Source organism: Xiphophorus maculatus, chromosome 5, assembly GCF_002775205.1.
Source record: "Xiphophorus maculatus strain JP 163 A chromosome 5, X_maculatus-5.0-male, whole genome shotgun sequence".
NCBI classification, from domain to species: Eukaryota; Metazoa; Chordata; class Actinopteri; order Cyprinodontiformes; family Poeciliidae; genus Xiphophorus; species Xiphophorus maculatus.
In genome coordinates this window covers 23405235-23427760 of record NC_036447.1, presented here as the reverse complement: position 1 = coordinate 23427760, position 22526 = coordinate 23405235, and the positions used below count along the sequence as shown (strand labels likewise).

The following is a 22526-nucleotide window of genomic DNA, read 5'->3' as shown; positions in this document are numbered from 1 at the left end:
CCAGTTAGAGCTGCATGCGGGTACAGAAACAAGTCTAACCCGTTAACTTCCCCTTTCCTCTGCCCACTCATCCCTCCAGTAACCTTATGAGAAAGCCCCATCAGCGTACCGGCAACAGAGACCGCTCTGGTTTTATTCTGTGTTTTTGTTAAAAGCAGAGCAGCCCAAGCGTGACGGGACACATACAGTCCACATATCACTGCTGGTCCTGAACACCAGCCAGACATTCCTCGGTCCCTGGTGGTGAGGTTGCCTTAGTAGCCCGGTTGGTTGCGAATGCAGTTTTTGTTCCTGAGTGAGAATTTTGGAAACAATTTTGCCAGCAGAACTTGAAAAGTTTGCGACAAAAGTCTGTGACTCGACAAAAATGTACATGAGAGATTTGGCTGGTTGCTTCTGGAAAGGGGAAACTTCCAACCATTAAGTTGTACACAAGTTTTTGTATCGGAAGTTGGGCAAGTTGTGATAATTACATGCCAACAACTTACAATTGACACACAAATACAAGCCTGGTTCGGTGTTTAGGGTGCATTCACACCAGCCCTGTTTAGTCCGCTTTAATCAAACTCTGGTTTGTTTGTCTATAAAGTCCGGTTCATTTGGGGAGGTGTGAAAATCTAATCAAACTCTGATGCGGACCAAAAAAAACGAACTCTGGTGCGGTTTGAAATTATATGTGGATGCAAGTGCTCCAAAAGCAGGAAGCAGACTATAGCGCAGGGCATTCTGAGAAAATACGACAGAAGCTAACGAGAGAGTCTGGCGCTGGCCAGAAAAATACCAAAGACAAAAGAGAAATCCTACAACCGCTAAAATATCATGCTACTCCATTTGTGAAGATGGAAGTTGCTCTCACTGTCTTCTTCAGAGATATTCATGTAGTTTCCTTCAGTGGTTTTTGGTGCAGCGCCACCACATGCTGGGGGTGGGAAAAAACACCAGAAGATTCTGAGACTAATTTTATTTTTTTTTTATGTTTACAGCGTTGGGTCTTTAAAAAGAACAGAAGGAAAGATTTTGGTTCTAGTAGCTCGCAAAGAATTACCTAAAAATAGTAAGAGAGTTTTGAAAGGAGGAGATTAGCCTGTGCTTCTGGTGAGGTGTTGATGAACAATTTTGAGTACCTATAAGCCCTAATCTTAAAAACTTCACAGAAATAAGTTCTGCATCAAATGAAGCCATGAGATATTAATAGACTTTTTGAAGATATTCTAATTTATGAAGAAACAACAAAACTTTACTATGTGCAAAGTCATAGAGAAAATGTATGTTTTTTTTACACTTTGATACCAAACGTTTCAAACTTGCATCAGCTTGCAATGACACCAATCAGAAACCACGCGAGGCGCCATGACAACACACATCAATAACTGTTTAAGCTAGCAGGCATCTGGTTCCTGATATGTGCGTGCGCGTTCTCAGTGAGATTATGACCGTGGGGATTAGATTCCTCTCATCGAAACAGATTAATCCGGGAACATAAAGTGGATCGTATAGTTAATAATTCAGAGAATCCCTCCAACCCCCCCCCCGCCTCAACATCATGTCACTCACACTCACGAACGCACATCTGTAGCAGTGAAAACAGCATCACATGTCAGCTGTGATGTTTTCTCTTTTTTTTTAGCTGCTGTGGCATTTTGGTAGAAGCCTTTCATCACATCTGCTCCTTTAAAAACCAAAACCAGGAAGTCAGATAAGAGGTGAAGTTACGTCATTACAGCAAACAGAAATAATATCCGTTCCTATGCCAGAGTCAAATTATTGGCTGAGGCACAACAGTAAGCAGGTTTGTTCACTCCTGTTAAATCAGGTCAATAAGGAAATGGATATGCAGCGTTTTTACTAAATTTTTTAAATGAGCAAAGGCATTAAAACTTGACCATGTTGAGAACTTAAAGTCGAGTGAAAAACTCAATTTGATATTATGGGCTGTTTTGATGTTTTGTTATCAGTCTTCATTACCTCACTTCACTTGATTGGAAACCTTGTGTTGGTCTTGCCTTTACTTAAATGCCAAAAAGGCGATAGAATGAGAATCCCTACTTTTCTTTTTAACAGGTTTTAGTCTGTTCATGTTTTCCTCCAAGTATGACCAAAACATTTTTTTTGCATGTTCTCTGCGCTCTCCTGTCCTGCTAATCTCTTTTGCTAATCTCTTTTTTTTCTTTTTACTGCTGCGGATGCAGTTGACAGTAAAACTGTTGCACGTCGTCCTTCGGGGAAGAAACTCGTTACTTTTATTAAGTTTCCTGAACTGAAGCCAGTCGGACGCGTCTCTGCTTGCTTCTTCCATGAAGGTTGTGTCACTGTAGATAGCTCCAGCATTATATCACCCGCACACACATTTAGGTCTTCATGTTGAGTACTATTATCATAATAATGTGCTAATCCGGGAACCAAACAGCTGGAGAAAACTCCAGTCACGCTGGAACGCCAACACTTTCTCGGGAATCTAATTTTTGTGGTTTTGAAATGATAGTGTTTTTAAAACAGCGGTATAAAGTGGACCACTTTATAACAGTTCAGTATTTGGGGATTCAGCTAACCACAGAATGTTTTTCTAAGTCATATCTTATATATATATATTTTTAAAAACCCTGCAGCTTTGGAAGGTGAAATGCTTAGCTGCAATGCTACATGACAAGCTATTGGCTGGGGTTTGCAATGCAGCCAATTCAGTAGCTTAATATATTATATTAGTGGTAATTGGTCCCACAAACACAAATGCTGCTATTGAAAAACACAGCCATTTGTAATAGAATTATTTACGACACCATTCACAAAGAAGTGTGATTTATATCACTAAGCTGCACACAGTCACTGCATTTAATCACCTTTTCAAATATATCAATATTGAATGATAATCTCATTGAATAAATGGTGGAGAAAATCATACAAACGTACATACACACACACACGCCCACCCTCACACACACACATAGCAATTCTGACAAACCAAACGGTTTTGGGAGGTTTTACTGTGAAACAAAAAAAAATTTAAATTCTTAAGATATTTATCATTCAATTAAATCATGATCATTTATACATGTTACAATAAAGACCCACCTTTACTGTAACGTGGGTCTTTTTCCAGACTGGAAAACGTCTGAAGCAGACTTTCGTTTCATTCTCACTCCTACAAACATGCCTCACAGTTCACCTTCAAGAGCACACTGACCTGAATTTCCATTATCTGACATCCTTAAGACGCTCTAACAAAGTAAAACGGATAAGGAGGAACGTCAGGCTCCACATGAAAGCACCGAAACAGAAAAGACAAATACGCCTCAGACAAGGACACACACTCCGACTCGGCCCTGCAAGGCAAGCAGTCTGAGGGCAGACCAGGCCTGTAATTTCAGACACAGTCTCCCCAGTTATATAAACGCCAGGCTGCTTCTTCAGGCCTCCAACGTCACAGTGTTAGAAAGTGGAGAGGAGTCAACACGGAAACCTGCCAATGGTATCGATCGTCCCCGTTTCATTTCAGAGTGTGCGTCGGTGAAAATGCTCACAGGCTGAAGCTGCTGTGGCTCAGGAATCCGCAACAACTCTCTGCTTTACAAGGAGAGCGCAGAAATCACAGGGGATAAGGTGGGATAGATTTATATCAACCTATAAAATAAAAAAAGTACGTTCGACAAAATGAAGACAACAATCTGATACAAAAACAATAGTTCTTCTTCGTCCAGTATAATAATCCTTACTAAAAATACCACAGTGTCATAGTCTTCACATAAAAGTTTGAAAACGTATAAAATGTTCAAATCGCTTCTATTTAAAACACTTATTTGTAACACTGCTATAATAATTTTATCTGTTGACTATAACAGCTATGATAATGTTGTCAATTACGTTTATTCATGGCTTTTTAAAATTTTGACAGATTTAAGCAAACATCCAAAATGAACCCAAGCTAACATTTATCACTGTTTTTCAAGAAATCGTAGTTATGCCACCAACAGATCCGTCACATCTTTACCTTCTGAACCGTCATTAACTCGACTCCCAAAGCGTCTAATCAAAGCTTATGTCTCTAATCTTTATCTGATCTCTATGAAACACAAAAACGTTGGCTTTGAACTCAAACTTGACTTTATTCACAACTTCCAGTTAACTCCCAAAAACAGTGTCAAAGGTCAATGGTACGTTTACTACCCTTGAGGGAAGATACATTTGCAGCTTCCCAAAACGCAAAACAACTGGAAAAATAAAAGCACTGATGCATATACAACTCATACGCTCTTTGGGAACAAGAATATAACAAATGATAATGACAAATAATAAAAGCAATCCAACAGAATGATCAGATAAGTAAACTATAGTGAAAAAAACAAATAATTTTCTGCATCTTAAGCTCTCCTAAAGGACTGGGAGACTTTTGACGTTGAAGGAATTGCTCCTCTGCTGGAATTTCAACAGCCTGAAATTCCCAAAGGGAGACCCGACTGCCAAAGCGTGGCTCAGAGAGGAAATGTGGAAATGCTTAAAGAGATGCTTTGCAGTAACTTCAACCACTAAAGTTCTATCAAACTGGACCTTCAGGACTCAACAGAGAAAGCGGGAAAACACAGTGAACAACACTTGAGACATTTCCTTCACACATGGTGATTCTCATCAGAGACCATCCAAGTGCCATAAATCATCCGCTTGTGATCCGTGGAACATGTGGGGTACCACAGAAACAAGTGCAAATGGGGGGGAAATCACTAAATCACTTTCATTGGACAAAGAACAAACTGCACCGTGAGCTTTGGATGTAAAGACGAAGAAAAGGAACGAGAGAAAGAGAAAGAGGGAAAAAAAAAAGGCAGGATGAGCGAGGGTGCTTAAAATAGAAGCAGCATGTGGAGGAACAAGTCCAATTCAATTTCATCTAAATTTAATCTGCTGCTCGTGATGGCTTTTACTCTCCCCGGTCCCAGTTATGGTAAACCCAAGCCACTAAAGACAAACACAGAGAGAGGCTTTCCGCGGAATATAACAAAAACACATTAATACCCTGACTTAGCAACGGTGACATCATAAGTCTCTGCACCAAATAAAGTCTGTTTTTATGAACTCATGTGCATGAAAATCTTCTGTGTAACAGAACACCACGTAAGAGAGCCTCATATAAGACCTGCAGGCACATTTCATTATGTGTATGTCATTCAAACCAGTTGCTTACAGATACGATCTGGAGAGACCACTTTCTGTGACTTTTACCTTACTGGCAGAAATGATCGTGTTTAGCAGAGAGTAAGATTAAATATAAAATGATGATTACCAGAATATTGATAACATGGAGGTGCAGAAGAAGAATGACTTGTTTATCATTTCACAAAGTAAAACATAAGGCATTAATACATCTAGACTTTATTGCTCAAATATCTTTAAATGTTCCTAAGCAATGTCAGACATTATTTCCAGTAAATTCAACCTGTCCACCGTATAAAGAGGAAGAAGTTGCCACCAACTGGTGATACATTTGCTCTTACCCATGAGAGACACAAAAAAGCTAGCTAACTAGCGAGGGTAAATTAGCAGCTAATTAGCAGTAGCCTCAACCGACTCGAGTCACAATACGCAACAACTTTTTGCCTGAAAGAAAAGTCCCTAAAAACCCCAAAACATTTAAAAAGTCCTGTCATGACACAACTTAAGGCCTGTGAGTAATGTATTTAACCCTGCTGCGGTCTTAGCGCGACGATCAAATGTCACGGTCGGACAGCGGAGAAGTGTACTGTCAGACCGTCAGTTCCCGAAACAACAACAAAAACCTCAGTGTGACCCAGCTGAGGTAAAACTTGTCTCAAAGACCCCCCATATTTTACGACCATGGGAGTGCTAAAGTCAACTTCCTGTTTAACAATAAATGTAAGCTTTTTAAGGCCTTATTTTAGACACAAATCTAAGACTTTTTAAGGATGCATGAGCAACCTGATGTTTGTCACTTCAGAATGCAATGTATTTGCATATTCATGTGGTAAACAGACCAACACAAAGAGGAGAATCACAGTAAGTGAAATGGTAAATGGACTGAATTAGTATGGCATGTATGACTAGCTTTTCCAGTTATTCTTGCCATGGAAAGTGCTGTATGCTACAGCCACACTCGTCCATTCACACTCAAGCACGCACACATTCAAACAGATAAGTAAACGTAGGTTGAGCGCCTTGCCCAGAGGCACATCGACATGCGGCAGGGAGAAGCTGGAATCAAGGCCCGGTTCAGATATTCTACCCACTGAGCCACGATCACCCAAATTCCTTTATTTCAAATAGATATGGGCAGTGCAGTCTATTTTCCTTCAGAAGTCACTAAATTAGTGAATAAATTTCCCCTGTGTGTAATTTAAACAGCCGTTGCAGACAGAGCTACAATTGGATGGCGTAGACTGAGTCATGTTAATGTGTTGGGATGGCCCAGTCAAAGCCCAAACCAAAAACCAATTCAAAAATTTGTGGCAAAACTTGAAAAATGATGCTCAGTTTGTTTGTAAAATGAAAATAAATACCAATTTGACTTCACAATTATACGCAACTCTGTATTGGTCTGTCACCAAAAAAAAAAAAAAAAATCAAGCAATTAAAATATAATGAAGTTTGAAGTTCAGGACATGTAAATAGTTTTCTAAGGCTCTGTGTGTTTTCTGTAATCAGAGACAGATTTTCTTTCACCTTAAACTCCCCGGCAGTTTGAGGTGTTGCTGCTGAACACACACTAAATAATTTCCCCAACAAAAACAGCTCAGTTTAGTTGTAGCCTTTGATTTCTAAAACGTAAACACAGGTGCAAGTAGGAGAGGAGTGAATGAAGTCGTCTGAGTTTATCCAGTCCCGCCTGGGCTACAACGCGTTGAGCTCAAAATAAAACCCGCTGTCTGATCGGTCGCAACGTGTAATCTGCTACCGCCACCAGAACCATAAAACGACAGCGGAAACAAACAGAGAAAAGGACGGGTGGAAAACGAAAGGAGAGGAAACCCAGCCGATGACGTACTGCTCTTTCTACAAAATAGGAAACATGGAGGAGCCGACATCATGCCGCGTCCAGCTGGTGTCACACAAGTCATTGTTGTGTCTGATTATTGGAAAAGCGGCCCTAAGAGGCCAGAGGTCTTTCTGCGAAGCCACTGCAGGGAGCCACCTGTTCGCTGGTGTCTGATATCGGTTTGGATCACGTCCAAAACCACACGGAGCAGAAAAAAACAAAACAAAACAAAAAAAGAAACACACAAAGCAGCGTGTGACCACGCAGGCAAAAACAACAAACAGGAACCCACTGTGGTGCAGCTGTAAATAATGACGGCAGCTAACCATCAAATGGTTGAGTTAGAGCTGACGAGACCAAAAGGCAAATTCTGGGGAGAAAAAAAAAAAAGAAGAAAAAATAGGAAATAAAACATAACTTTCCATTGTTTCTTTATTAACATACTGCTCACACTCTGGAGCCCCAGTATACAATATACTGTTATAAGTATTCACTCACCCTTGTAAAATCATTAGCTTGTGTAGAACCCAAGCTAAGACAGAATCTTCTATTAAACATTTTCTAGCTTATTTTCTATAAATATGGAAAATGACGACAAATAGGCACCACAGGTTGAAGCTAGTTACTTTTAAAAAGCTTCTTATAGATGTTATATGCTGATTTTGCATTAGAACTCCCATAAAAACTCCTAAAATGTCAATTTCTCCTTGCACCCATAATCAAAAATATTTACCTTTTGGTTTCTAAGAGCCACAGGTTGCAGACCCCTGATCTTTTAAATTCATTTAGCCCTTTCCGTACAGTATACAATTCTTAATTTTGTTTTTTATATATATATATTTTTATTTTTGTGTGAATCTAGACGCCTCTTGTCACACCTGAATTTCCCCACCGTGGCACGACAAAGGACCTTTCTACTCCATTCTGCTACTGATAAAGGACGGAAAAGCGGTTGCTTTGCTTTGCTAGACATTTTATTGACGGTCGACCAGACAGATAATCAATAACTTCACAGCAGCGGTCTGCAGCAAACTGTCTGCTCAGGGTGGCGCCCTTGGATGCACCCGGCTGCTCGCTCTGCTGTGTGCCAGGTACACCAGCAGGGAGTGAAGGTGCTCTTGCCCTTTCAGACTGCGGCGGCAGACAGTGAATGCCAAGGAAACCACACTGAGCATGTGCAGAGAGGTAATTACATTTTAAAGTCAGAGCAAGAACGGGTAAACACAAACATCCAGTCAGGCCAAAAGACTACACAGAGGTTTTCCTCCAGATGGACAATAACGTCAACATTCAACCAGATCTACACCGGAAAGGTTCAGATCAAAATATATTCATACGCTAGAACGGCCTAGTCAAAGTCTAAATCTAAATTCAACTAATAATCTGTGGTGAGCTTTGACAATTGATGTATAAAGATGATCTACAATAAAGATGAATGCGCCTCAACTGTGTCGCAATGGAAAATGGAAAAAGGTGAAATGAAAGAGCAACGGCAGCGAGAGATATTTCAACTAATTACTGACTTGCAAATGCATGCCACACTTTTCAAATTAAAATTGATCAAAACAAAGCGTATAAGATGTGCAGAAATGTTCAAGGGTTGTGAATACTTTAGCAAGGCACTGCGTCTGTGTTTGTGCTTTTTATGACGTGCACTCCACATTCAACGGCAGTTCTTATCTCACAGCCGTAAATCTGTCTCTGGCGCTATTCAAAGTACATCACTAGAACTATGCATACAAATACACACACACACTTTTCACCTCTGTCCAGCTCTAAAGGGTTACACGCTCGTCAGTGAGAGACGAGCCTTAAGTCAATACCGCACAGTAAATATCCCAGGATGGTGGGGGTGTTGTAAAATGTCCAAGCACCTGTTCAAAGGGCGCCACACAGAACAGCACAATGGCCTGCTGTGTTTACGTGAGCCATGTGAACATGTCACAATACACAAGGACAAATGGGCTGACTTTAGATGAGATGAGATGAGATGCAAGGATTAAAAAATTCAAAAAGGCAAATGAAAGGGGAGCAGATTTTAAAAGTTCGCCGAACGTTTGTCAGTTACAACAACGGCCGTAACTCTCTACCCGCAAAACCACAAGTTAGTTTGGAGAACAACGTTGCGACCTAATAATTCCACGCTAGCCTGGTGAAAACCAGCAAATTATTCTAAGCTTCGCTTTGTACAGAGGGTCTGGACTATTGGCTATAGAGAAACGATTCCTTCCCCGAGGCGTGGACTCTGGTAAAGTTTAAAATTTTATCCAATGGCTAACATTTGACCTCGATTTATGTAATGCACCAGTTTGATGATACGAAGCTTTCTGGAAAATCTTCAAACAACCATCCTCCACTGCGAAGAGAGATGTGCTGAGCTGAACCAAGATTGCTGTTAAAGTTAATTCAATATTTGGAACATGGACTGAACTGCTTTGTTCACTTCATGCTAAAACTGCAGGCAGACTACAATTGTAAAACAGCGCAGGAAATCAACATTATCGTTCACAACTTGTGTTCGCTGGTAGAAAATCTACTGAAGAAATCCTCTTCAATTAGCCCGGCCATTGCCTTCTTGTACAATTCAACTTGATTCTCCATTCCCTGCTACATCCGGACTTTCTCCCACTTACTTGGATAACCAAGCCAATGGGTGAACAGAAGAAGTTGTGAACGATGACGTCAACTTTCTGCGCTGTTTTAGAAACCTAGTGTGCCTATAGTTTTTTAAATGTCAGTGGAGGGAGTGAACAAAGTCCTTCAGTCTGTGTCGGCCATGCTTTCAAACACTGAATTAACATTAACCGCCATCTTTATTCGGCTCAGCACTTCTCTCTTCGCATTGGAGGACAGTTGCTTACAGCCCAGGCAATTTCCGGTAGCGTCAAACTGGCGCATTACAAATGTCACAGGCAAACGTTAGCGATTGGGTAAAACTTAAAAGTTCAACAGAGTCCAGTAAGAAATCATTTCTCAACAGCCGAGGGTCCAGACCCTCTGAAGCAAAGCCTAAAATATGGGTCTGGTTTTTATCAGACTACACTTCATCAGCATTGAACAGATATTAGAATCGAGCAGAATTCCACAGGAAGGCAATGCCTGGCTAATGCCACCCCAGAGGCTGAAGAAAACCACATTTATTGTGTTTGCTCAATTTCCAATCAGAAAGTGAATTAATTATGAGAAAACACGACCAGACTTGAGCAGTCAGCGTTTCGACAGCGAGCCTGAGCGAGGGCGTGCCGGCTGGTGGTTGCATTGTGGCTTCAGTGAACCACTGACTGCTGTGATTCTGCTGCCAGTGTCTCAACATCAACACACGCAGTTGCACACAGGTGCAAGTGATGCAGTCGCTGCTGGAACTGATTGAGACATGTCTTGATTAGGGCAGAGTAACCAAACAGAGAGAGAAAAGGAGAAGCGATTACTCAAGTATTAGCGGGTGGCGTGAACGGTTTTGTTTTCCGACAACTTATAAGTTGCATCTGCCTGCAGTTGGGAGGTTAAACTGGAAAATAAAGTAGGAAAACACTAAAAAAACATTTAGTTTAGCTTAACTATATTTCACACCCTGTATTTCAGATTTCACATTGCTCTGAATAACCTTCAGCCAGCCACGACAGGGCAATTAAATAAATACTTTCACCCTAATGTTTACACCTGGAGGCTAGTAGTTGGCTCAGCGGAGGAATGTGAAGCACACAGACATGGGCAGGGCACACAAATCCCACCAAGTGAAACACCTGTGGCAGCCGAAGCATTCCAGCCCATTTCCTTAATAATTAATCACAGCTCCAGTGTGAAAATTCAAGTGGGGCCGACATGATGACAAATAGCCTTTAATGAGCAAGTATCACATTAAAAGTGTTTTTAACAGCTTTCTAAACTACATGACGCGAAGCCGTGCATCCGTGGCCTTTCACCCTGCCGGCTTTGGTTGTAAAGCTAAAACAAGGCCGTGGGGGTCTTACCCAGCAAACAATCTCTTAGCTGATGTTGTCCTGATCTCCCAAATATAAAGAATTTGGGTCCAATTTATTGGTGCAACCCTAATATTTGTCTTTGTCTGATTACGTTACCGCTATAAAATACATTTCTTGACATAGCCTGGATGGACTTGTCCGTGTTTCCTGCTTTGCACTTACTGGGCTTTGTAGAATCTGTGTGACGCGTTTCTTCTGCTCCAGAACGTTAAAATCCTGCCGGAGGTCAGGCGACATGTTCCTGGCTCTGATGTACTCTGGATCGTTGACGTTGACCCGGTCAAAATAGCGCTCCTTGGTGCCCCCGCTGGGCGGCGGCGGAGTGGTCACCACCGCCTGATGGCCGTCCGCACTCATGTCTGCTTCACCGTCGCCGCTTTGCCTATGGCTGCCGCTTCGACCCCTTTACCTGAAAGCCAAAGGGAAGGACATTTAAGAACATGCTTTCATTTACCTCAAAGATAACAAGCCATCGGTTCTCTCAGAGCAAAGGAGCCGAGGTGAGAAGAGCAGAACTACAATAATGTTGGATTGCAAATCCTGCCGTCGGCATGGTTCAGAGATTTGTTTGCTGGGCGTAAAATGCAAAGGAGAAAATGTGCCAGAGTGTATTTTCCTAAGTTCATTTATTTGCTTCTTTATTTCTAGTGCAAAGACTTCATAACTACGGGCAAATGAGAGTGATCGACAAACATTTTTCAGGCCCTTGAACCTTCCCACATTTTGTCAAGTTAAAATCTGAAAATTTTGTGGATTTTTGGGGAGCTCTTCTGTGATTTTTCCAAATTGCTAACAGTACATAAATGTAGTCACCTGTACCATTACTTAGAATGAGCTTCGCCTGTAGCTGCAGCTGTACAACTTTTTGGGGTCTGTCTTGTGTTAGCAGCAGGTTTTTCTCTACACGCTCCTCTATAAAGTATAGATTTAGGGAGCGCATGACTGATACTTATGCTGTTTACAGGTTCTTCCATCTATCACCCTGCTGTTGCCAAATGAAAGACTTTATCACTATTTTTAGTGACTTTTCAGACAAAAAGAAAGAGAAAAAAAAAACCAGTATAGGCCAAAATGGGAATTGACAAGTCAGGATTTTCAAAGATCAGTGGTCGGCCAGAAAACTGCAATCGGCGAGCCCCTACTTTCGGGAATTTTCTACTTAAAACAACCTCCTACACCTTTCTGAAAAGGCACTTGGAAGTTAGTTTTGTCTTTTGTCAAGTGTATTAAGCTATGTGCCCTAGAAACCAGACCAAAAATACTTTTTCAGATCTTGTAGTTTTGCAGTGCTACAGCCCAGCCCTACCCAGAGGAATGGAAAACTCCAGGCATAGGAGAATCAGATTTAACAGCAAACAAGATAATGACTCGTCTGTCATTGACAGATGAGACAAACAGCATCGCGCTGTGCGCTCGTCAAACAGGAAGGGGACGGGCCCTTTTATCGGCCCTCAGAGAGGTACGTTTCATTGTGTCGATGCCGCGTCCCGACAGCGGAGCTGTTGTTCCGCGCACACACACACACGCACCCACCCACACACACGTCACCAGTAAGTGCAGGTCATTCAGAGGGGAGAACGTGCAGGCCTTGACCAGTTTGGGAGCTGGTTTACTCCCACTGTTCATTCTCAGGTCAGCTGGCATGACAACAAGTTCTCTACAGGATGCACGAGTTGCTGCAAGTTAGTTAAAAAAAAAAAAAAAAAAGCAAGGCTTTGTAGCTTTACGAAAAGGAAAATAAAAAGAGAATAGAAAATCTAAAAAAGAGGGAAAAAAAGAACGATCATCCAGGAGTCGATGGCTTCTGTTAGTAATCAGGTAGTGAATTAGGAAGAGGTGGAGCTAAGCAGAACGCTGCCAGATGGTTTGTGGAAGAAGGAAAGCAGGAAAGAATTAAAGAAGCAGATCCCACTGATTTCTCTCTTTAGAAACCCGACGTTGTCGCAATTTCGTCCTCGCTCTTCCACAAGTGACTCCTTCCTTGGTTTACAGCCTCACTGCTGTCACCTCAGAAGATGGGAGGAAGGTAAAGGGGGTGGGAGGGGCTATTTGGTTTGACAGATGCCACTAAGCAGCTCATTCTGGTCAAATGCCACTTATAGAGATGGCCAGGATTAGCCTAGCAACACGTAGCTCAGCCAGTGGAGCAGAGGCTTCGCTCGCAGACAAAATAAACCCTCCCACGCGGAGAGACGTCGACCAAGCAATGTTTTTACAAGACTTTATTTGGAGAACCGATAAGAGTCTGTGATAATATTCAACACATTTATGACCAAATATTTTAACATGACGACTTTAAATCAGTTCAGATATATGTGGAAAACCTTTGTGGAATATCTCTACCAAAACAACAGACCATAAAAGACCATGAAAGGTTCTCCAACAGAGAACTGACTGTCTGAATGTCAACACATCTTACAGTACTTTTCTTTTGGAGAAAATGTAAAATTCAAAGTTATTCATGAACTTCACAAGCCTGCCAAAATGTAAAAGCTTCAACAGATGACAAAACTTTTGTTTAGCAAAAATGAAACCCAGCTAAAACCTTCTGGGTGGACTTAGTACTTACTGACGTAACACACAAATAGAAAAATATCCACCACCCTCTCACTCATAGATGTAGAATCTGCACACACCAGGGGCCTTGAGCTACAACTTGTTACACACCCATTACTTCCTAAGTGGTTTTTACTTCTAAACATAAACTAGGAAAATAGGAAACATTGTACTTTTTAACCTTCTTCTCCATCTAAGGCTGATTTATACCACAGAAATGAATAAAAGACATCACAGGAAAACCCTCTGTAATTGAAGGCAGCTGGGGAGAATCGAGTTATGTAACCCAATGCAGAATTCATCGTCCTTGCAGCAGCGCTCTGCTTACAGAGGACTCACATGTACAGAATATAATACAGTAAAAACAAAAAAAACTGAACCAAAGCAACGAAAAAAATACAAACTGAAGTAGGTGATTTAAGAGACTATATGTGTTTTTTTTGGATACATTACTGTGCAGTTTTTGATCTGCTGGTGTTACCTTAAGATAAATCAAAGTCAAAAGTGAGCAAAAAAAAAACATTCTAAAAAGGTAAAAGTAAAATGTATTCAGAATACTTTGTAAAACCTCTGACAGGAAAAGCCCAGGCTTGAAATTTGCTGCATGAGTGGGATTCTTGCATTGGTGAATGCAACAGTTGGAGTCCCACCAAAATAAAGTAACATCCCCAACTCACACTCAACTCCCAGCAAAATACACACACACACGCCCACACACACGTATAAACTCCACCTCCCAGTGTGCCGATCAATAGATAATTGTATTTCCAAATCCCGGAAATATTGAATGTCTCCGAGTTGAGGTGGAAAGTTCTTTGCTGCATTTTGGTTTTGTTTGTGTTTCCCACACCACCGCAGGTGTTTGGTTCATTTGCACAAAGCACACAAAGGCTGTTCTCTCTCGATCAAAATAAACTCAGTAACCTACTGGAAGTTACAGACACAACGGCCCGTTGACACTGGCGGACTTCGCTGGATGGGAATTGATCTGAACTTCACAGCTGTGCGGCTGATAGATGAGGCAAGCCGTGTTTACTGAAGGGCGCTGGAGAGCAACTGGAGCCCCAGGCAAGGTTACCCCCACCTCTCACCCCGTGACCCTCAGCGACCCTTTCTGCTGAACACGCCATGACGGCAATGCAAACAAAACAAGACTTCCATGTTTACTCCAAACCACAGGTAGATTCAAATAAAAAACAGCATGACTGTAATTTCTGTCATTGGATGAAAATTCAAGGTTTTTCATTACCAGTTTAAACAAAAAAGTTTTAATATAAGACAGCTAAGAGTCCTTTTCCTTCACAATTGAGTGATTCACTAAATTATCTTTTAAGTAAAAATCGATTATCTAAAACCCGATTTCCAAAATAAATGCCAGATTTAGTCTACTACCTGACATTCTAAATTAGATAAATAATAATAATAATAATTAAATAAAACGTTTTATTTAAAGGATGTGTTTTTACTCCATAAGGTTCTTATTAGCAGCAGAGATGCATTCTAGTAGGGCTATTTACTGACATTTCATCAAAATCCAGTGTTTGGCATCAAGAAAAATATTAAGCAGCCACCCACAGCCGGGTCCTGCAATGACTTGATATTTTAGACAATCTTTCCACTAAATTTCATTGATGGACCAAACAGATGTATGGAAAAAATGGAGAGCCAATGTAACTTTATGCCTTCCTATCCATAAAGGTTGTTTCCATTTGCAGAGGTTACGTAAACTCTGAGGTGACATTAAAACCAGACAACAAGACAGATCACATCACAAAGCAGACACCTGGTTGCTGTTGTTGGTCATAACCAGTTATTTCCAAACAACCTCCAAAGTTGCACATTAGGGTTAATAACAAGAGCTAATCTCTGTTATCTTGTCAATGTCTATGACGCTATTTTGTGCCTTCACTGCTACTTTAAAAGAAAATCAACTTTTACTTAGTGCAAATGGCCCAACCTGCCTCATGTTTCGTCTTCTCCTTATAGGATAAATATGGCTGAACTGTTAGTCTGATATTTGGAGCCAATGTTTGCGTGTCTCTACACAGATGTGCAACACTAGATCAAGAAATACTAATGTCATTCGCACCAATCACTGAACAATTACGCAACACATGCTTCATTTCTTCTGGGAATGCGTTTATGCTGGAAAACGGGAAAAAAAGGCCCTAAAACAGAGTTCTTCAAGTCCTGCACACTCAGTTAAAAAAACAAAAACATGGGGTACTTTGTAGGAAGTATGGCAAAAGATTCACAATATATGAAAATATATTTCATAGATATATATTGAAATATATGTAAGGCAAAATATGTTGTTAAAATAAAGTAGAACTATTAAAAAGTTCAAACCCAAGCATTGTATTTTCTGTTGACAGTGATTGGACAGATTCCATCAGGGGCCAAGTGGGAAACACCTGGATTGTTATTCCTCATGATATCAGCTGTCATTATCAGGCTTTGCCTCAAGGGGGCAATGTTCTGTGTTATGGGGGCAGCCTGCACATATCTGGATGACAGTTGCCCCATGCAGACTGAGTCTTCCAGTCTGGTGCATCAGTCTTTACTTCAGTGCAAATAAACAGAAGCGATTCATTCAGAGGAACCTTCACCGACTCCCAGATATTATTAACGTTTCACTTTGACTAATGCATTTTCATTTATCCGTTTATTCAACTCTGATAAGTATGTTCTACTTTCCTGAACTCCTGCCAGAGTTTTCTCCCCTATGTGGAGCATAGAGAGCTGCCCCTCCTCCACATGCGGCTGTGCGCTACCAGTCAGCTGGCTGAAAGATGGCAGACATTTTTTTCCTTTTCCCCATGATTACAACAACGGCACATTTCTTCGAATTGAGATATTTACGGTTAGCCAGACACAACCATGGGTGCTTATGATGTCCAACTCTGCTTCACTACACATGTTATATATATTATTACATTAGATTAAACAGCAGAGCCGTATCTTGCCGATTTAATTTGCACCGTCTTAACCAGAGCTGCACTATGTTACAAAATCTCACCATGGTGATTTCAGGTTCGATGCCCGTTGTCTTCTGTCCTCTCTTTCTAAGCTGTTCTTCACCCTCTATGTGACCTTTAGCATTGTTGGCAATGTCATTTGTGTGGTGTGAACTTTTGCTGCTGTGAGACTCTGACCTACTGGCTAAATATTGCATCAGCATGAAAAATACAACTTAACAACTCTTAGAAAACTATTAGTCAACAATTCCAAACACATTTTGGTTCCACAAAAACTATATATTGTACTGTAATAAATATGTTTGATTATTGATAGGGCAGCAGTTTTCTTGTTTCCTAAAACATAAGTAGATGTTAGTTTTACATTTGACTGTAAATACCATAAAACTGAAGTATTTTTGCTCATAGTTGTCATACACAGTTGTCTTACTCTCACTGCACAATACAGAGGATTGTTTCAAATAAATAATTCCTTAATATTGATGAAAAAGTACTTGTTCAATAGGCAGAAAGATTAATTTATAACCTGTGAAAAATGTCTCGTTATAAGTGTAATAATCTGCCAATAGAACAAGAATTTTTTCATCAATATTAAGGAATTATTTACTTGAAACAAGCCTCTATATCTTGCTTAAAAGTCTGTTGTAAGTTAGTATACTTGAAATAAAATGAAACTAAAGATATTTGCACTGGAAACTAGACCCAAAAAATTTGGTAAGATTTTCTGTTTTTGTAGTGCGACATCAATCAAACCCGCAAGACGAACGGCTTTACCAACAAAGAAGGTGATGTCTTACATTACGACCTTAATCTAAAATAGGTTGTTTTAGAGCATTTCACTCTTTTTAAACGACTTAAATAATTTTTTCACGTTATTTTTTTTTTTATCTCACCAGGCTGGTGCAGCTGAACTAAACAAAAGCAGAGAAGTCACACCCAGTTGATGCATGGCTGCTTTCAATTTTCCCTTGTCATTTCAGCTGACAGAAATAGTCCTGCCCTCAATCTCTAGCTGCCTCACACTCCTGTTGTGTGTCTCTCAACCATTGCGCTGTACTGACAGGACAGGATCCAGAAGATACGATCCGCTGATTTAGACCCCCACACCAGCTATTTACATTCATCGCAAGATAACCGCCTCATCTGGAAAGTTACCGCTGTACGGTGATATCTGCTGCACCTCTTGGTCTGGTGCAACTCATGGGGTGACTTTTTCCTTTTTACATCAACATCTGTGCTGTTTCTGACAGTGCTGTAAGAACTGCACAAACAACTAGAATCCATGATGACATTTCAGGTAGTTGCAAATGCCACTGAGAAAGGCATCAACCAATACCCTCCGTCTCTCCCTCACTGACACAAACACAACAATCGTATCTTCAAAGCCGGCCTGCTTGCGTCTCCCTATAAATAGACGAAACCACCCTTTTGGGTTCTGTCACCAGCCAACAGCAACAATGCTGGAAACAAATCTTTACTTTGCTGATTAAATCCACGCAGAAGGCAGGACTGACGTGAATCGAAGCTAATTGAATTTCAAGGGGAAAGTGAGGTTGATCTCCGTGCCTAAACATGCCTGCAAGACGGATCCAAGCGGGGAAACCGTGAGGAAAGCGAGCGCGGCAAACACTCCAGCTTACGCGATGCGGCGGCGTCAACAAAACGTGACGAAAGTTTGTTTCCTCTGAATGAAACGCAGTGAAACGTTTGGTTAGGGTTGCAGAGCTGCATCCGATTCTCATACGAATGTTTCATTTAAGCTGCGTTCCATCTATTTTTGTTTGCTTTTTTTGTTTTAAATGACTCAGTGCAACAGCTCGATCTTCCTTCCAGACAACCTCCAGAGCTTCACGTTAGAGATAATAATCAGGGCTAATCTGCACTGGCGCTCACACTCACTGCACTGTGACTGCTAAGCGCGTTTATGGAGCAGGAGTGTTTCTCTCCGAGAGCGTGATAGCAACAAGGAATTCCCCCCAAAACTACAACCAGAGGTCGGTTCAAGTCCCCAGCAGGGCAGCTGGTAGATGGAGCGATGGTCTTTCTGCAAAATGCAATGGCCATGGAGGAGTGCTGAATGTGTGATCACAACACAAAAAGAAGTACAAAGGTTAAATCAAGTGTACTGACACAAAAGAGCGACGTTTAAACTTGTAACCCGGAGTCTGACCAACCTTGTGTTCCCCTCTTCTGTCAGTGAATGGGAGAGAGCGGGCAGCAGAGGCTGAAACTCATGTCTCTGTTTTCACTCTGCTGCTGATCCGTGTCTGTACTCCAGATTCCAACGGAGCAGCCGGGACGGACATACGCAAAAAGAAGGAAGAGCGGGATGACAGAAAGTGAAAGCCGTGTAGTTGATGAGAAAAAAGAAAGAAAGAAAAAAAAAATCAACACTAGTCGTCCAGATTTTTCCCGTACGATTCCGATTCCTCCGGACTCCTGCAGCCTCTGCTCTCTGATGGCTCCGCTGCTCATCGGAGAGAGGAGTATAAACAGCTGTGAGTGTGTGTGTGAGTAGAGGAGGGGTGTGTGTGTGTTTTGTGTGTGGAAAAGAAGCTAAAGAGACCACGTGATGCGGGTTTAATCCCCCGCCCACTGGCCTAGAGGTGCACACACACAGAGCCGCTGCTCAAACACACACATATACAGACCAATCAGAGCTCAAGCTCACACACTAATCACCCCTCCTCCTCTGCTTCTCTCTCTCTCCTTCTCTCTCTCTCTCCTACACTGTTTTTTTTTCCAACACTTTTTTCCCTCTTGATCTATTCCCCCTCTGATTTGTCTACCACATTCCACAATCGCTGCTGGCCGTCTCCGTCTTCACATCCCTCTCCACACCCCCGTTTGGCCCCTCCACCCCCCTCTGGGCAACCGTACTAAAGGTCAGTGTTTACGAGCCACACAACCTGCTACAGCAGAAGCAACTGGATGCCTTTTACTGCTGCGTCTGCTACTCCAAAGCAGGTTTATCCGACTCGCCAGTGAACACACATTCAGAACCGCTTGGCTATTCTAAACGAAATGACTCACGGTCAAAGGTCAAAAACCGTGTGAACATCAGTTTGAAGGTCAGACATCAAATGCATGATTAGCCTGTTAATTTTTGTTAATGTCACAAAATGCCACTTACCCTTACAAGTTATACACAACCCCAAACTTATCAGCTGAACACCTGAAGTTTATTTTAGTTTATGTTATCCCATGGGAAATCATATAGAGGGCCGAAGCAACCATTATTATAAATAAACACCGATGTGAAAAAAAATTGGCTGGTTACTAAAAAAAAAAAAAAAAAAAAGGTAATCAGACATTTTTAAGTTGGATTGGCCTGAATCAAACTTCAAAATTAGCAGTTTTTTGGTATCAGAATGGAAGAATGAAGGGTTTAAACAAGTTATCAGAAGCAGTTGCTAATCATCTGCAAACTATTTAATACTAACCAGGATATTGTACATGCAGCATAACACAGATGGAGTTTTCAGAAATGCAGGGAAATCAGGGCTGATTTATTGGTGCGCCCCTAAAAAACTGTGGTGCCATCTCTGATTTTCTTGAGTAAAAACAACACAACTAAGTGCAGCACAAAACTATGAAAGGCTGTGATACAGACTTTCTGATTGTTCAGTAGCACTTTGATGGCTATCCTGTGTATCCGCTGCACGATTATGCCTCCAAGCACACCAGGGTCGATGTAAATACATGTCAACGCTGACTACAGCTAATGGTAGTTCAAAGCCAAGGTGGGCACTGTACGCCACTTGCACTTTGCTCAGCCGAGCACAAAACTCTCAGTTCACATTTCTGGTCGAAAATCTTTATAACAGGTTAATTTATGACATAGAAACTGCATTGCTGTCTGTGGTTTCTTCATTATGCAAGAGACCACAAGGCATTCGGCAGATAATGAGAGAACTAAACAATGAGCTGGTCTTTTTTAACCTTTTGAGCTTTCAACCTCAGCAATCTGAGTTAAGGTAAAGAAATACATTCCTTAGGAAATACAACTGGCATCTGTGGTTGACCTTTGCTTGTGATAACTGCTAACATAGAATATTAGGGACAGGTAAAAATATCCTTTCTATAATAATTTTTGTCTTAAGTTTGTAAGATCCCGATCTACATAGGCCGTTCTCCCACTCATACACACAGTGTGACATCGCCTCTGCTGTTAATATAAACAATCACTGACTGCCAACATTTAGAAATAAGTATTTAAAATGATGCTCTAAAATTGGTATCAGTAGGTCAAACCTGCAAAAAGGATGAGCTTTAAACCAGACAAGAACCATGTACCATTCCCATGTTGGCGAAATACAACAAAGCTCCAAATGTGACATAAATATGTGCAAAATAATTCTAAAAATTCCAACTAGCGCCTAGATTGAGGCGACAAGATATGATATTATAGACAAACTACAAACTTTTTCATAAAAATTAGATGAAGAACTTAACCTGTAGAAGTAGCTGAACTCCTCAGGTGTGGAATCGTGCAGCACAGATTTCCATCTGTGGTGAAGAAGCTGCGTCAACGCTAAGCATGCTGGTGGGACAAACACGGCACCTGCATTTCCTCTTGTAATAACTGACTGTAATCCAGTTCACAAGTCACATACGTGCGAGGAGCCAAACAATCAAAACCTGTCAGCAATCTGTCAGGCCAGGCCTGGATTTACTGCGTCGCTGTTTGCTTGAAACAAACTCGCTGACTCATTCATCTCAACAGCTCTCTGATTTGAACGTCTATCTCTGACAGTATTTCACATTTATGTAAAGCTGCACAAACAAAAGTTCAATTGTAAGTCTATGAGCCTTCAGCGGCCAAGTTTAGATAAATGTACATTTAGCAACCTTTACAGTGCTAATAAAAAGTGTTTGCTTACGAAGATTACGAAGCCAAAGATGACTTGAGAAAAGTATAAAATTGAGTCATTTTGAATATTTTTTATTTCTCGTTGAGGATAATGACTCTCACTGTAGGACATCGACATGTGACAGGAGGAAAATAGAATCGCATTGCAAGAGGACCACTCCTACCATTGTGCCTCAGTCGTCCATAGGACATAAAACGAGAGGCAAAAACTTTTATTCTGTTTATTACATACGGTCAGGTTGATTTTCACAACATTTTACCCTTGAAAAGTCAATCAACTAAGAACTGCCTTTTGATATTCACGGGATTCAGTCTAAACGTTTATGTAAAACCTTAATTGTATTAAAAAAAAAAGCAAAAGAATAGAGAAAAAATTTGTATTGAGGCAAATACGTTTCCACAGCATCTGAAAAGTACTGGGATTTTCATCTTTTTTTCTTATGAAAGGATGTGTCTATAGCTGTGATGTTTATTATGAACCGTACTAAATATGAATTAAAGTTGATAAGAAAAAAACTTCAGAGATGGTTGCCAAAACAAACCAGTGGACTCAAATATGAAGCAATTACTGGACTTAAGTGCAAGATGATGCGTTAAAAACAACAAAAAAAAAGCAGCACTGAAGGTAGGAGATGAACAAAAAAAATCTTCTGGAGCCGTTAGAAAAGCATGACCCATATTTATTGGCTCACATTCAAAAAAGACTCACATTATGTGATTTATCAACTGCTTCCCTGACTAAACTGATACTTAAGCTCCAACTGTCTTGGAAACGATCGCTGCTTTGACGGAATAAACCATCCAACTTATGCAAACGTTTGAGCAGGTGTCGGGTTACATGCCAAAAGCTTTTTGGCTTACATGCCTTCGGTAATAAATAGCGGCAGTCCATTCTGACCGCATCACCTGATAACGTAGATGATAAAGGGTTGTTTTTTTGGTATTCGCTCCTACAAGATAAACCGTATCAACACCACAGGAGACGCCACACCATTAAGCCCCACCGGGTGATTCACGCCGAGCCTGAAAACCTGCCAAAGCACAACCCTCCATTGTTTTGAGACATCTCTGTCTGGACTTCTGTTATCAGTTCAAACCTGCCTCAGGGTGCACTGTTTGCCATACCTCATACTAAGTGGTGAGACTGTGTCATTGCT

The 22526-nt window shown here is 41.0% G+C and overlaps 1 protein-coding gene across 7 annotated transcripts in view; it reads right to left on the bottom strand.

Moving 5' to 3' along the window:
• Nucleotides 1-22526, bottom strand: part of LOC102216510 (gamma-adducin) — a 113550-nt gene that overhangs the window by 32954 nt on the left and 58070 nt on the right. For 3 of the 7 annotated variants that reach the window (XM_023334602.1, XM_023334606.1, XM_023334608.1), the window contains exons 1-2: nt 18671-19020; nt 11125-11371 (exon numbers count right to left, since the gene is read on the bottom strand). In XM_023334602.1, coding sequence (XP_023190370.1) covers nt 11125-11319 — 195 coding nt within the window. In that variant the 5' untranslated portion in view covers nt 11320-11371; nt 18671-19020. Of the gene's footprint in view, nt 1-11124; nt 11372-18670; nt 19022-22526 lie in introns of those variants that run through there. The other 4 variants (XM_023334603.1, XM_023334605.1, XM_023334604.1 and 1 more) reach the window with 2 other exon arrangements.